At 40.0% G+C, this 13289-nt stretch overlaps 1 protein-coding gene across 5 annotated transcripts in view; it reads right to left on the reverse strand.

Annotated features, from left to right (window-relative positions):
- LOC149148582 (putative E3 ubiquitin-protein ligase RHB1A) overlaps nucleotides 1-13289 on the reverse strand; it is a 46462-nt gene that overhangs the window by 31539 nt on the left and 1634 nt on the right. For 3 of the 5 annotated variants that reach the window (XM_089442126.1, XM_089442122.1, XM_089442125.1), the window contains exon 2: nucleotides 11898-12294. In XM_089442126.1, the coding sequence (XP_089298252.1) occupies nucleotides 11898-12011 (114 nt within the window). In that variant the 5' untranslated portion in view covers nucleotides 12012-12294. Of the gene's footprint in view, nucleotides 1-11897; nucleotides 12310-12636; nucleotides 12774-13289 lie in introns of all 5 variants that reach the window. The other 2 variants (XM_089442123.1, XM_089442124.1) reach the window with 2 other exon arrangements.

Genomic DNA, 13289 nt, shown 5'->3' on the forward strand with positions numbered 1-13289 from the left:
TAAACTGTGGGTAAAACTTCTAGAAGAATGCGGAGATCAAGTCAATATGATCCTAGCATTGATTAGAATCTAATATGGGCTGTTGATTGATCAACGAGAGGATTATAAGAGGAGGCTTGACGGGCACTTGGAAAACACAGAGAGAGAGTTCAAAAGAGCGAATTTCTGAAACAAAGCAACTGCCCATGAGAAATTCGAAGTGAGTTTTTGCAGTGAGGGACAGGGATAGTATCTGAAGGGAAAACTTTCTCAGTCAGATAATCACAAAGCCAGAGAGGCTGACACAGAGCGATGCAAGGCCACGCAGAGGTAGCGCAGAAGCTGAGAGGAAGTCCGAAAATTTGTTGAAGGAATCGATTGCAAAAGTCGGGAGCTGGGGTGTGAGACCGGGAGGCAAAAATCAAAGTTCTTGGACAGTAAATCAATCAGTTGGAGGAGTGACGTTGTCCCCAGAGGTTTGACACTTGGCTGACATAGAGAATGCATAGATGCAGCGAGGGGCAGTCATTCAGGGGCTGGATCAACCAAGATTTACAGTGATAGTGTCAGGTAATCTCACAAATCTTTCTATCAGTGATATTCTCTGTAAATGGATCGTCGGGAAGGCATCTAGAAGTTGCATTCAAAAATTACTACTGCATAATAATAAAACCCTCAGTTGTTGCACTGGTTTTCCCACATTGGGTTTTTCCGGGGACATTTGTCAAAAAATAATTGTCGTTGTGTTGTATCTTTTTCATGTTCGTTTCTTGCTTCGGCATATTATTTTAAATAGTGAATGTTATAGTTGTATTTACTTCGATATTTACCGTAGAACACAGTAAATAATTTGTATGGATTAACAAGTAGGAGAAGTAACATCAGTGTGCTACAGTGGGATTCCAAGTTTAGGAATTTTCACATGCTATCAGAGGTGCAGGTGAAGCAAGAAGAACAGAATCAGAAGCCCGAGCGCTGAAGGAAAAAGGGAATTTCGAAATTCCTGCAGAGGCAACAATTCGAATCCCCAAAGGGTTTGCGCAATTCAGGCCAGGAGGGCTAGATTTTCAAGTCGACAAAGAAGTAATATTTCCATATCGAAATCTGTCACCAACTAAGGGAGCAACGCAGCAGAAGCTTCAGCGAAGAGGGGTTTTTTTGGTGGGACGCAATTTTCTACAGGCAGTTGCTGGGCAGAAAGACGTCAGAAGGAAGAGAGAGACACAGTTGAGGGAATTATTCCTCAAAGGACTCCCAGCCAAGAAGTCTGAATTCTCACTAGCTGAGCAGCAGCGAAGAGGGGCAGATCTACAAACTCCAGAAGGGAGTGCATAGGCCAGTCTAGTGTTGCGCAGAGGAGAGAGGAGGTTATTCGACTGTTTTGATTGGCAGAGATGGCAGCCAGTGGACTAAGAGATCAGGATAGGTTAGATGGGGCATCCAACTATGTGATCTGGAAGGCAAGAATGTCATGCCTTCTGGATGAGCATTTTCTCAAAGTCTACGTCGACAACATGGTAGTTGAGCCCACAGATCCAGATCAGCTCAAGAAGTACAAAGGAGAAATGGCGAAGACAAAAGGAATGATCCTCAATGGAGTGAAGGATCATATAGTCTATCACATAGCTGACAAAAACACTACCAAGAAGATGCGGGATGCATTGTCGACGTTGTATCAAGGATCTTCTAAGCAGCAGGAGATGTACTTGGAGCAGAAGATGAGATCTATGCAGATGCGGAAGGGGGAACGCATTGATCCATTCCTCACTAAACTTCAGGAGACCCAAGATGAGCTAGCAGTTGTGGGGTCAACACCTCAAGGCTCTGAGATGTTAAGACTGGCTCTAAATTCAGTGTCTGAGGAGTGGCAAGTCTTTGTCCAAAGCATCCTGGGCAGGGCGACTTTGCCAAACTGGGATAAGATGTGGGCAGCTCTTAAGCAAGAGGAGCTGAGGAGGGATTTAGTCAAGTGTAAACTTCACGGAAGAAGCAGCAGTGGGTCGAAGCCCAAGAGGAGGAAGAAGAGAGTGCATCCCTAGCATCCAAGGGGCAGCAGGAGCAACGAAAGAAGAAAGATGTTTCAAAGATCAAATGCTTCAGGTGTGGTGAATTCGGTCACTACGCAACACAGTGTCCTCTCAAAAAGAAGGACAAAGATGAGAAGCATGATCCAAAAGTTGCAGCCGCGAAAATCGAGAAAGATGAGTTTCCCATGAGAGCCGAGATACCTCGAGAAGGGAGGTGGGTTGATTTAGAGTTGTAGTTCGAAAGAGCTAACAATGGGCAGGATCCTTGAGGAGGGTTGATTTAGAGTTGTAGTTTGAAAGAGCTACAGATGGCAGGATCCTTGAGGAGCCCACCTCTCGGATCAATTCCTTACTACGAGAGCCCAAAACAAAGGTAACACGATGGATTGGGCCAGTTGATACAGAGGAGTGTCAAAGTGATAGTTGCGGAAGCTAGTAGCGCCAGAGACTGAGCAGCGCAGAGCAAAGTTGGCAGCAGTGCAGATGGCACAAAGCAAAGGTTAGCAGCAGCGCAAAGGCTTCAAAGTGTCAGAGCAAAGACCAGCAACAATAAGACTTCAACAACGAGATGCATCATACTGAACACTAGTTTAGTGATTTGGGATGCTTTTCCGTTGTTGATGCAGTAGCAGCAACAGTTGGAGAAGGTTGCAGTGTAGATGCAGTTGGCAGTGGCAATGCCAGCAGCAGCACGGATGCAAAATTACGAGGGAGTTGCAATACAGATGCAGTGTTGACAGTGGTAGGGTCAGCGACAGTACAGATGCATCATTTGCACAGTAGTTGGTGAACAGGATGTCAGACATCAACAGCGCAAAAGGAGATGTTATAGAACAGAGTGATGCTTCATCACAGTGCATTGCTAGAGCACATTCCTCGCTAAGAGGGAGTGTTGATTTCTGGTAGCATCGGATGTGCTCTAAGACTCAAATTTTGCAGGAAGGCTTAGACACATGCATTCTCCAATACCCAAAAATCGTTTTGGGAAATTTCTCTCAGAGACAGTTTTATTAAAATAATTAATTATTTTTAATGGGACCCTACATCTAAACTTAGGAAACTAAAATAATTAAGGGGTATTAATCTAAACTGTGGGTGAAACTTCTATAAGAAGGCAAAGATCAAGTCAATATGATCCTAGCCATTGATTGGAATCTAATCTGGGCCATTGGTTGATCAACGAGAGAATTATAAGAGAAGGCTTGATGGGCACTTGAAGAACACACACAAAGAGTTCAAAAGATCGAATTTATGAACCAGAGCAGCTACCAGTGAGAAATTCGAAATGAGCTTTTGCAGTGAGGTGCAGGGATAGTATCCGAAGGGAAATCTTCCCCGGCCAAAGAATACTCAACAGAGAAGGCAGAGGGAGATCCAACAGTGGCAGCGCAGAGCTAGAGGAGCTGACGCAAAGCCACGCAGAGGCAACGTAGAAGCCGAGAGGAAGTCCAAAAATTTGTTGAAGGAATCGACTGCAGAAGTCGAGAGCCGGGGTGTGAGAACAAGAGGCAGAAATCGAATTTCTTAGGCAGCAAATCGAACATCTGGAGGAGTGATGTTCTGCCCAAAGAGTTTGACATTGGGATGACGCAGAGGCATCCAGGGGTAGTCATTCAGAGGCTAGATTAGCCAAGATTTCCAGTGATAATGTCAGGTAATCTCACAAATCTCTCTGTCAGTGATATTCTCTGTTATTGGATTGTCGGGAAGGCATCCAGAAGTTGTATTCAAAAATTACTAATGCATAATAATAAAACCCTCAGTTGTTGCACCGGTTTTCCCACATTGGGTTTTTCCGAGGACATTTATCCAAAAATAACTGTCATTATGTTGTATCTTTTTCCTGTTCAGATTCTTATTTCGGCATATTATTTTAAATAGTGAATGTTGCAGTTGTATTTACTTCGATATTTATCGTAGAACACAATAAATAACTTGTATGGATTAACAAGTAGGAGAAGTAACATAAGTTTGCTGCAGTAGGGATTTCGGGTTTAGGAATTTTCACAAAGAGCATATTGTGGAAGGGCCATACAGCAAGGAGGCATTGCTTAGATAAGGCACCATTGCATACTCAGAGAATTGCAACACAAGATCAAAAACACAGAGAAGAATTGATATACGATTTTCCCCATCTTGGGGTTTTTTCCTTGGCTTGAGCGTGTACTCTTGCCTTGGCTTATCTTCTGCAGCTATCCTTTATGTTCTTTCTTCAGTCACTGTCAAAGAATGTTTCATGAGATTACTAATGGAAATAAAATAGACTGACAAATGGGCTTATATGGAATTTTGAAGTGATTGTCTTAAGCAAAGAACATGTTAACTAAAATTAATAGGGGAGGATGCATTCCATATTGACTCTTGCATTAGAATTTAATATCATATTATGTTGTCATGCTAGATTAGAATTGCATTTAGAATTAAATTTTATTTCATGTTGATTTTTCAGACTAACAAAAGCATGGGTAATTAAAGGAGGCCATAAAAACATGCTACCCCGTGTGCTTAATCTTTGATGTGTGGGTAACAATTCTACAGTCCCAAGAGATTGTTGGTGTTCCCATAACCTCCAATTTCGAGTACATGGTTCATGCACGCTACTAAGAGCTCATGTCCTAATTGGAGCCAGATGTTACCCACCACCAGAGGGTGACCCCTATAGGAGAATTTTTCTACTAGATTTGTCCTCAGCCAGTAACCCCTTACAGCCACCAGATAGCTCGATGTGCCACCATTCTTTACCACCTGAGCCAGTCATTATGTGCACTCATTCATCTGTTATGATCATATGTTTGAAGGTGGGCCTTTCAACCCCAAAGGTATGGCTTTTCATTATGCAATTGGGTGTTTAAGCTTGCTTTTCTTGCACACATTTGGTCATGGATTAGTGGGGGGATTCGGCATAAAGAATAGGCTTGGTCTGTACTCTTGTTTCCTTGTCCCAACTTGGTGGTTAATCTTGTACCCTAGTCCTATGGGATCTCCTTTATTGGCTACTAGCTTCAAGAGTGCTATTACATGGGAAACCTCGATTTTGGTTACATGGTCCAGTTTCTCGAGACCATATGTATCACTCCCCTCCTCTCATTATAACCCCTTTTCACACTTTTCCTATTCGGGTCCACATTTGTCCATTAGGTCCACAAGGAATTAGCCTCCCCCTACCCTTATCCACACTTCCGATTGGGCCTGGAATGATGCCCCAAATGTTAGTGCAACTAAAAAGAAAGTTAAAAGCATAATTTGGCCAGTTATAACAGGAAATATACCATAAAATGCAAAAGATGTTGGGGACATAAAAATTTAGTGCGTGGGAAAAATCCAAACATGAGCTCTACCCTCTATCATTATGGCCATCACCCTAGTTCCTAGGGCCCCTATATGTGCCCCTTGCATCATTAAGGAACCCATGATTGTCCCAACCCCTGGTGGGCGATGAATTGCCCAACCTTAAGGGGGTAATCACTGCTTTATCATACACATCATGCTCTCATCCCCTAGAGCCCCGAGCAGTTAAAAGAAAGAAAATCAATAAAAGGCAAAAGGCATATGAAGAAGGGTGGAAAAACAAAGGTCGAAGTAACTCATGTACCATTATTGCTTCCTCCAACATCCATACACCCAATGTGTGGGCTTCCCTCATTATAGATGCCCTTGTACCATGGCATGTGGCTTGGAGCCTTCCCTGTTGCCCCATTTCGTTCCACCATCATTTCATATGACACCTGCCATTTGACGGATGTACCATGGACCCGTTACTCCCAAAGGCAAAACAAAATCAATAAAAGGCAAAAGGCATATGAAGAAGGGTGGAAAAACAAAGGTCGAAGTAACTCATGTACCATTATTGCTTCCTCCAACATCCATACACCCAATGTGTGGGCTTCCCTCATTATAGATGCCCTTGTACCATGGCATGTGGCTTGGAGCCTTCCCTGTTGCCCCATTTCGTTCCACCATCATTTCATATGACACCTGCCATTTGACGGATGTACCATGGACCCGTTAGAGGTTGAAACCACCTAATAGGGTCCTTTATTTACCTCTCTTGTTGAGCAAGGAAACACATGTACCTTCTAAAGCCCATTTGGAAGGGCATGCCACTAAGAAGTGTCCACTTTTGCCCCTGATTTGCAAGCTTATTTACTCAATTGCACTAATGAATTGTTGTACTAAAAGGTGAGGAGACGCATTGGATCTTATACATGATTGCAGGTGGGACTCCACTTGGACTTGGTCTCCATATACGGGGTCTGAGCCCTCCAGAGGGTCCTAATGGCACTTGTATGGTGAGCATTGAGAGCCATGGGCCTCCACCACAATAGAGAATTGATTTCCATGCCATGGGCTTCTTCAGCACCACATATTGATTGCCCATGCCTCAACATTACAGAGATGATGATGCACTTGGACCACGTTGCCTAGTCAACCACATACTTGCACCAATCACTTGGCAGTTGGTCCAGAACCCAAATGGGGTTTTGTCTCATCCAGAGAAACATGGGAGGGCTTGTATCATATTTCTAACCCTTATTGATGGAGCATCGACATGTTTAATCCAGTTGGAGACCCATGAAACCATTCATTGTGCCCCACAACCACTTGGGAGCACCACAGATGTTTTGCTTGGAAACCAAGGGGCCAACCCCTTGGTCATCATTTTGAGAGCCCTCCTCTTCATCTTGGCACATGGAGGACTTATCTTGGCCTTCCAACGGCCCTTTGCACCATTATTTTATCATTTCAGCCTCATTAGGAAGGCTTATTTTATACTTTTGAGCTATTTGGTGGGCTTGTCACCAATAGGATTGTTATTTTGCACATTAAAGTCATTTTTAGGGGCTTATTAGGCTAATTAGACCAAATTGAACTCCTAAAGGCTCATATAAATAAAAGGAGAGCCTCATTTGTAAATCATCATCATTTTAGATTAGGAATTCTCTTCTAAAAAGAATTCAAACCTGCAATTGATGGACAAAATTGGTATTTTTTTATGCATTTTGATGTTTGGATCTTCGCTATCTTGTCTTGGAGCTTCTTATTGCAATTATGATGGATGGATATACTCGCATTTCCTCGTAAGTGTATTTTGATGCTATATATTTATATCATTGCATGTCTAATGTACGAAATGCCTTGTCATAATCTTGTTTATGCCCTAATTTGATGTGAATTATTGAAAGAACTTGGTTATTGAAGCATTGCATGCATTACTCATTAGGAAATCTAAATGAATGTTCCTAGAGGCTTGCCTTGTCTTGCAATCCTTGGAACTTGCCTTGTCTTGCCATCCTTGGAACTTGCCTTGTCTTGCAATCCTTGGAACTCCATCATTTCTTGCCCAACGAAGTATAAATTCCTTTTGTAGTTGAATTGTTACCTCCTAGGGTTAGTGAAGGCTACATAGGACTCTTTCGTAGAGCAAAATTCCTTCATCAAAGCTAATCTTGACTCCATTTCTCCCAATTGTTTAGGAACTGGTCCTAATCCTAGTTGATCAACCCAAAACATCTTTCTTTCTCCCTTTTTCCATTTTTTTGCCCTAACCCTAAAAGGTTACCTAGGGCCTAGTGCGAATTGCATTACAGAAGTCTCCTTGGGGTGCAAATTGGTATGCTATTGTGTTGATCTTTCCTCTAGTTGCCCTCAAAATTGAAGCAATTATCGTGGCTCGTTTGAGATAAATCTCAAGCCCTAGCTTCGAAATCAATTCTACCTTTCAACTTCTTTGGTTAGTGGTATTCCTAAGGTCATATTCACTTGATAACTCAAAGGAAGTTAATCATTCTTCGACCTCTTCCATCCTTGCTTGACCTAGGTATCTCTTTCTCCTTGTAATTTTGCAAACCCTAGGCCCTGCTTGGATTCTTCTAGGTCTCTCTTGTGGTCCCAAATGTTTATATGGTTGTCATCTTACATAACCCTAAGAGAGGTCTTTCCCATCCCCTTAGGAAGCCTTGATTTAGGAGTATCCCTTGTATTTAGTATCACTCTCTTTCTCTCTTGATAGGTTCTTGAGTCGTCCAAATTCATTTAGTATTTCGTAACATCATACCTTGGTCACAGTTTTGTACATATGTTCTGATGTTATAATTATGTGAGTTTCTTTCTTTATATTATGTGAGAGTTGTGCTTTCACTCCCACATTGTATTCATACTAGTTGTACTCTTCAATCTGTCTTACCTACTTTTATGGCCATTCATCAGACATTAATATAATTATCTTATCTTACCTTATCTCATTATCGACATTTAATTTTTTCATGGACTGTCACAAGAAGAAGGGTCTTTGACCCATTAAACTCATGTGACAGTTTTATAATAATAAATGGAGTAGAAACATTGGTTGACTTCATGAGTATGTCTTGCCACCAAGGAAGAGCTAAAAAAGATTTACAAAGCTCATGTGATTGGGAAAGGGCAGGAAACACGACAAAAATCTCCCAAATGCCAATTTTATCAAAAAAAAGATCTTGCGTCGAATTCATTTGCATTATTGGCATGTTATCAAGTTTTGGACCTTGGTGAACAGGAAGAGAAGGCGCACAGGTTTGGAGATGCCTCAGTCGAAGATGCTTCTTCACATTGATTACCCTTTCTGTCAAGCATAGAGGGATGACTGTAGTAGAGCTTAATGCTGCAAATTTTGCTAAGGCACAGCTGCTGGAAAATATCTTCAATCAGAGATACAGAGGACATGAAGATTTGCTACTTGGAGAGGCTTCAATTTGCCTTCATAGCTTTCACAGATTCTCTGAAGACGGCTTCTCAGAACTTCTTTTCCAGACTTTGTTTGTGGGATTTCTTTTATTTGAAAAGAGAAGATCAACCAGTTGATGAAGAACATATTTACCAGGCAAGAATATTAAAGAATGGGCATAAAGTAAAGCTTAGATAGTTTTTTCCTGTTTGCAGAAATCATGCCCAACAGGCATGTAATCCAAATGACCTCGGAGGAAGTTTTACATTATTAAACCAGCCTGGTAACCAGTGTTGAAGGACAGACATATAAGATTTGTATTACAGCATTCTGTGGGGTCACGATCTCTGATATCTCATTTGGGATGTGCAATAAGGAGCTAGCAGCCAGTTTTTCCCTTGAAAAGGGATGGAGAAGGGATTTTTTTTACTCACCCAGAATCTGTTTTCAAGTGTCAAATTTTGAGGTATCAAAAGCACTGAACTAGAAAATCATGTGCTTGTCAAACATTTCAGAGGAATGAAATGGTTGATATAGAAGTAATCATGCCCACAACTGGAAACACTTCATTTTAGCTCTTGCATTTAGATAACAAGTTGTTAGAATCAGCCACATGACAGGAACATAAATTTTGGCAAGAAACACCATAAGCCTTCACATTTTTTGCCCTTTTCAGTGTATCAATACTATTTGACTCTGTTGCAAGAAGGAAATGTAGAGGTCCCAATCAGCATTGAAACAAAGTGTTTTTTATCAGTCCTGTATCACAGTAAATACAGTAGCAAATGACCTTGGAAAGTACAGGTCGAATACTCGAGATTGAGTTGAGCATCGTTTCTCCACGCTCACAATCAAAGGAGTTGAAGAAAGGTACTAGTGTGTATGAAACCTGTGTTCAATGGGTCAATTTTCATATTAAGGTTTCAAATTAGCTGTGTTTTCTGACCAGCCTAAATAGTAAGGGGGTTATAGTATATATAGATCTAGAAATGGCCAAAGTCACCTTATCAAACCTCCAGGATTTTTTTCACCCATAAAACTTTCCTGTCTTTCTTTGCTTTGGAATGTTTTGATCATTGATGAGGATTCATCTTTGCTGTGCTGCAGACAACATTAGACCTACTTCCTTGGGCAACATAATGTGATGTCTAGAATGGAAAGAACAGGTCAACTGAAAAGGCCAAAGAACCAACTGCTAGATAAAGCCTTAAAGGCAAACAACAGGAAAAATCTTTCAACCAGTAGTCGAAATGGAAAGAGTAGGTCGACCTCGAGGAAAAGCATTGAAGAAAACTATATAAAAGGAAAAAAGGGTCACATCCGCTTTGAATGAACAACCTTTGCCATTTTGGAGCTTTTTTTCCTCTTTTCTCAGCGTCAAAGGAAACTTGAGTTAAAGGAGATGAGTTTTCTTATATGCAGATCTTGGAACCATTGCAGGGATTAGACAGTTCATTATTGAAACATCCATAGGATCTTGACTACCACCTCTTGCTCTTCCATCCATAGGATCTTGACTACCACCTCCACTGCAAGCAAGAAGTTCAATGGTAGCCAATCACCTACCACCCATCATAATGCCAACAATATTCTAGGTAATGTCTCATTTAATATAGTTATGCTTCATTCTAGCTCTCTAAATCTCATGGTTGTGTTGAATTAATTTCTTTCTTAGTAGCATGTTTATATGCATTTACTTTGAAATTGTTTCACTTAAAGTGTATTTCTTTCATATACTTACAATTTGATTTCGTAATTATTAAGGTCTCTGAAATCTAATCTCAACAACTAAAAATCCTCTTCTAAATTTATGCTCACTCTTGATTGTTTTTGGATTGCCTAAGAGTGGGTTTTAGTATGCTGACCGTCATTGAAATAGATGCAGAAATCTTATTTTAGATGGTTGCATACACCTATTTGGGACACGCCATTGAGACTGCGACAAACTATGATACTATACTTCTTTTGCCAGAATGATACATACAGGTAAAAATTAAAAAAGTTCGCCAACTTCAAAGCCACTTAACGATAAGATTGGAAACATGTTTTAATAGAATAATTTTTTAAACAATAATCATTTTGTCTGTTTGGGAGACAACAAACTAATAAATCAAATACATTTGTTCCAGAAAGACTATCAAGAAATATTCCATATTAAAATACTACCTTAGACTAACTATACATCTAAAACAGAGACAACGCTCATTTGGATTGCACAGACCATACAATGAAACTCAATTGGGATCTGCCATAAAATTCAGCACAAAGAACTCATAATAGCAATAAGCTCAAGATTCCTAATTTTCTCCCTCATAAACAGTCAAGACAGTGCAGTGAATACCATAGAAATAGACAACACCAACTATATTGGTCAAGTGTTATTCATTGTACTTGAATGCAAGGTGTGTTTACAATCGAGCCAGCAGAAAACTTCCATTCCGTAGTTTTAACCCATTCACAGTAATTTTCTTTGAGACTCGTTGGCAATCATTATAATATGCACAGGACCATAACATGATCGTTCTTATATGCTTCATTTTCCTGATAACTAGAACAATATTCATAATTTATATTTATGGTTTCAAAATCCCAAAATGTTTAACAAATCTCACAAGTTTCAAAAGCCCTCTAAAAAGAAAAATAGTAATTAGCAACTAGTAGCCAAATCTGGTAAGCTTTAGATACTTTCTGCTTTTTCCAGGTTGTTTGTTGTTCATGGTAATTGTTTTTATTTTTTCCTAATTTTACCAGCATCCCTTGACTTTTCCATAACTACAAGTATTTAGTGTTTCTATGTATTATTCTTCGATGACATAGAACTGAAAATGCTAGAAGTTTTCGTCACTAAAAAGTGATATAGAAGTCAAGTAGTTCATGACTTCTTCAAGAGTACTTGAGTATCCCAAATAAATAGCAATCAGGATTATCAGTCAAAACCGGAAGCATGAATTAACGAATACTTCATTCACACCTTGAACAAGAAATCCAGAGAAATTCAAAGTCTCAGGATACTTTTATCTAAGGGCTTCATTCAGCAGCCTCTCAGGTAGAAGGTCAGTAAATTAAAGAGTCTATTAATGCACATCAAACAACCAGTTTATGAAAGTAAAAAAAATGTCCTAATGCAAGAGAATAAAGTTCTATAACAGTTTCCAGAAAAGAAGGAATGAATTGAGTGAGTTGAACCATACCCCACAACAGCAACAGTCAATGCATGATGGACAACAGCAGCGAGCACAAATGCACCTTGTGCTTTCCTCATTGTAACCATCTTCCCTTGAGCAACAGCAGCAACATGCCCCCATTTCTCTTGCTGATTCTCTGACCTTCCGCTTGTTCAAGAGGATTTCCAATGATCCTTTGCACACTACTCAATCGTGAGCACCATGATTAAGTGCCCACAGTGAGCTGTGAAGGCCATTCTACAAGCCTCAACATGATTATTATGAACCTGCCAAGTATAGACTCAGCACCATTGCACTTGCAATAAAGCTTAACACTGCCTTCTATAACCAGCAATCATGCAGTTTTATAGACATGGACATGTATTTGATTCTTCAAAAATTCTAGCCCGTCCTAGGTTTCACCCTGTTCATTCAATGACTAATGCCAAATCAGCAAGACACGATATTTGAAGGTGACAATTTTCAAAATTAAAAGCATAGTCTACAATATGCATACAAGGGAAAACACCCCAATACGAACATAAATCCTAAACGTCAATCTAGACTCTAGAAATCAAAGTAGTGAACAGAAAGTTGAAACACTCAGACTAGAAGCAATTATTTTTTTTTCAAAATAGAAATAGTGAACAAAAATGATTGGATAAAATGCAATAAATTCTTTATACAATGACAATAACCACACGTGAAGTGAGGATTTGTGAAAAAAGTCCAATTTTCTTTAACATGGCCTCAATATTTTCTTTACATTGTCTCTTCGGTATCTCTTGTTTCCTATTTCGATTACCCTTGTCTCCAGCCTCATAATATCTAGTAATCCAAGATCCCAACAAAAACTTTGACGAATTGGTCATATATTTAAAAATTGGACCAACATGGGGCTACCTGCATGCCAATAACCACCACTCAAAATAGCGCATCAATCATGAACATACATGCTATAAATATTTTAAGATTAGAGACATTAAACTAGACATACGATTCTCATAACCTGTCATACTCCACGTTACAGTTATGCAAAGAAAAAGAAACCAGTAAACACTGCAAGAACTGAAAACAATAACAACAACCCCTTGAAAAGAAATAGCAGAATACAAAGAGTAGGATCTCGATGGCATCATTGACCATAAAAGGTCACCATATGATTGCCCTTTTGCAGATCTTGAAATCACGCTCTGTTTTTTCCAATACAAATCTGCAATCGAGATGGCACCAAATCCAACATCTCTAAACAGAAGTTCATTCTAGTTCAACCACATCGCACTCCAACTTGAATGATTAATTAGTGAACTACAAAGGATGCACCTCCAGCAACAGAGAGAAGTGTACTATAAATGTTGCATCCCTGATCACCATGTCATTTAGAAGTTCTTGAAAGTAAATTTTTGCAAAGTCGGAATA

Source organism: Pinus tabuliformis, chromosome 9 (genome assembly GCF_031772625.1).
Source record: "Pinus tabuliformis cultivar Carrire ecotype Pingquan chromosome 9, CPIR1, whole genome shotgun sequence".
Lineage (NCBI taxonomy): Eukaryota > Viridiplantae > Streptophyta > Pinopsida > Pinales > Pinaceae > Pinus > Pinus tabuliformis.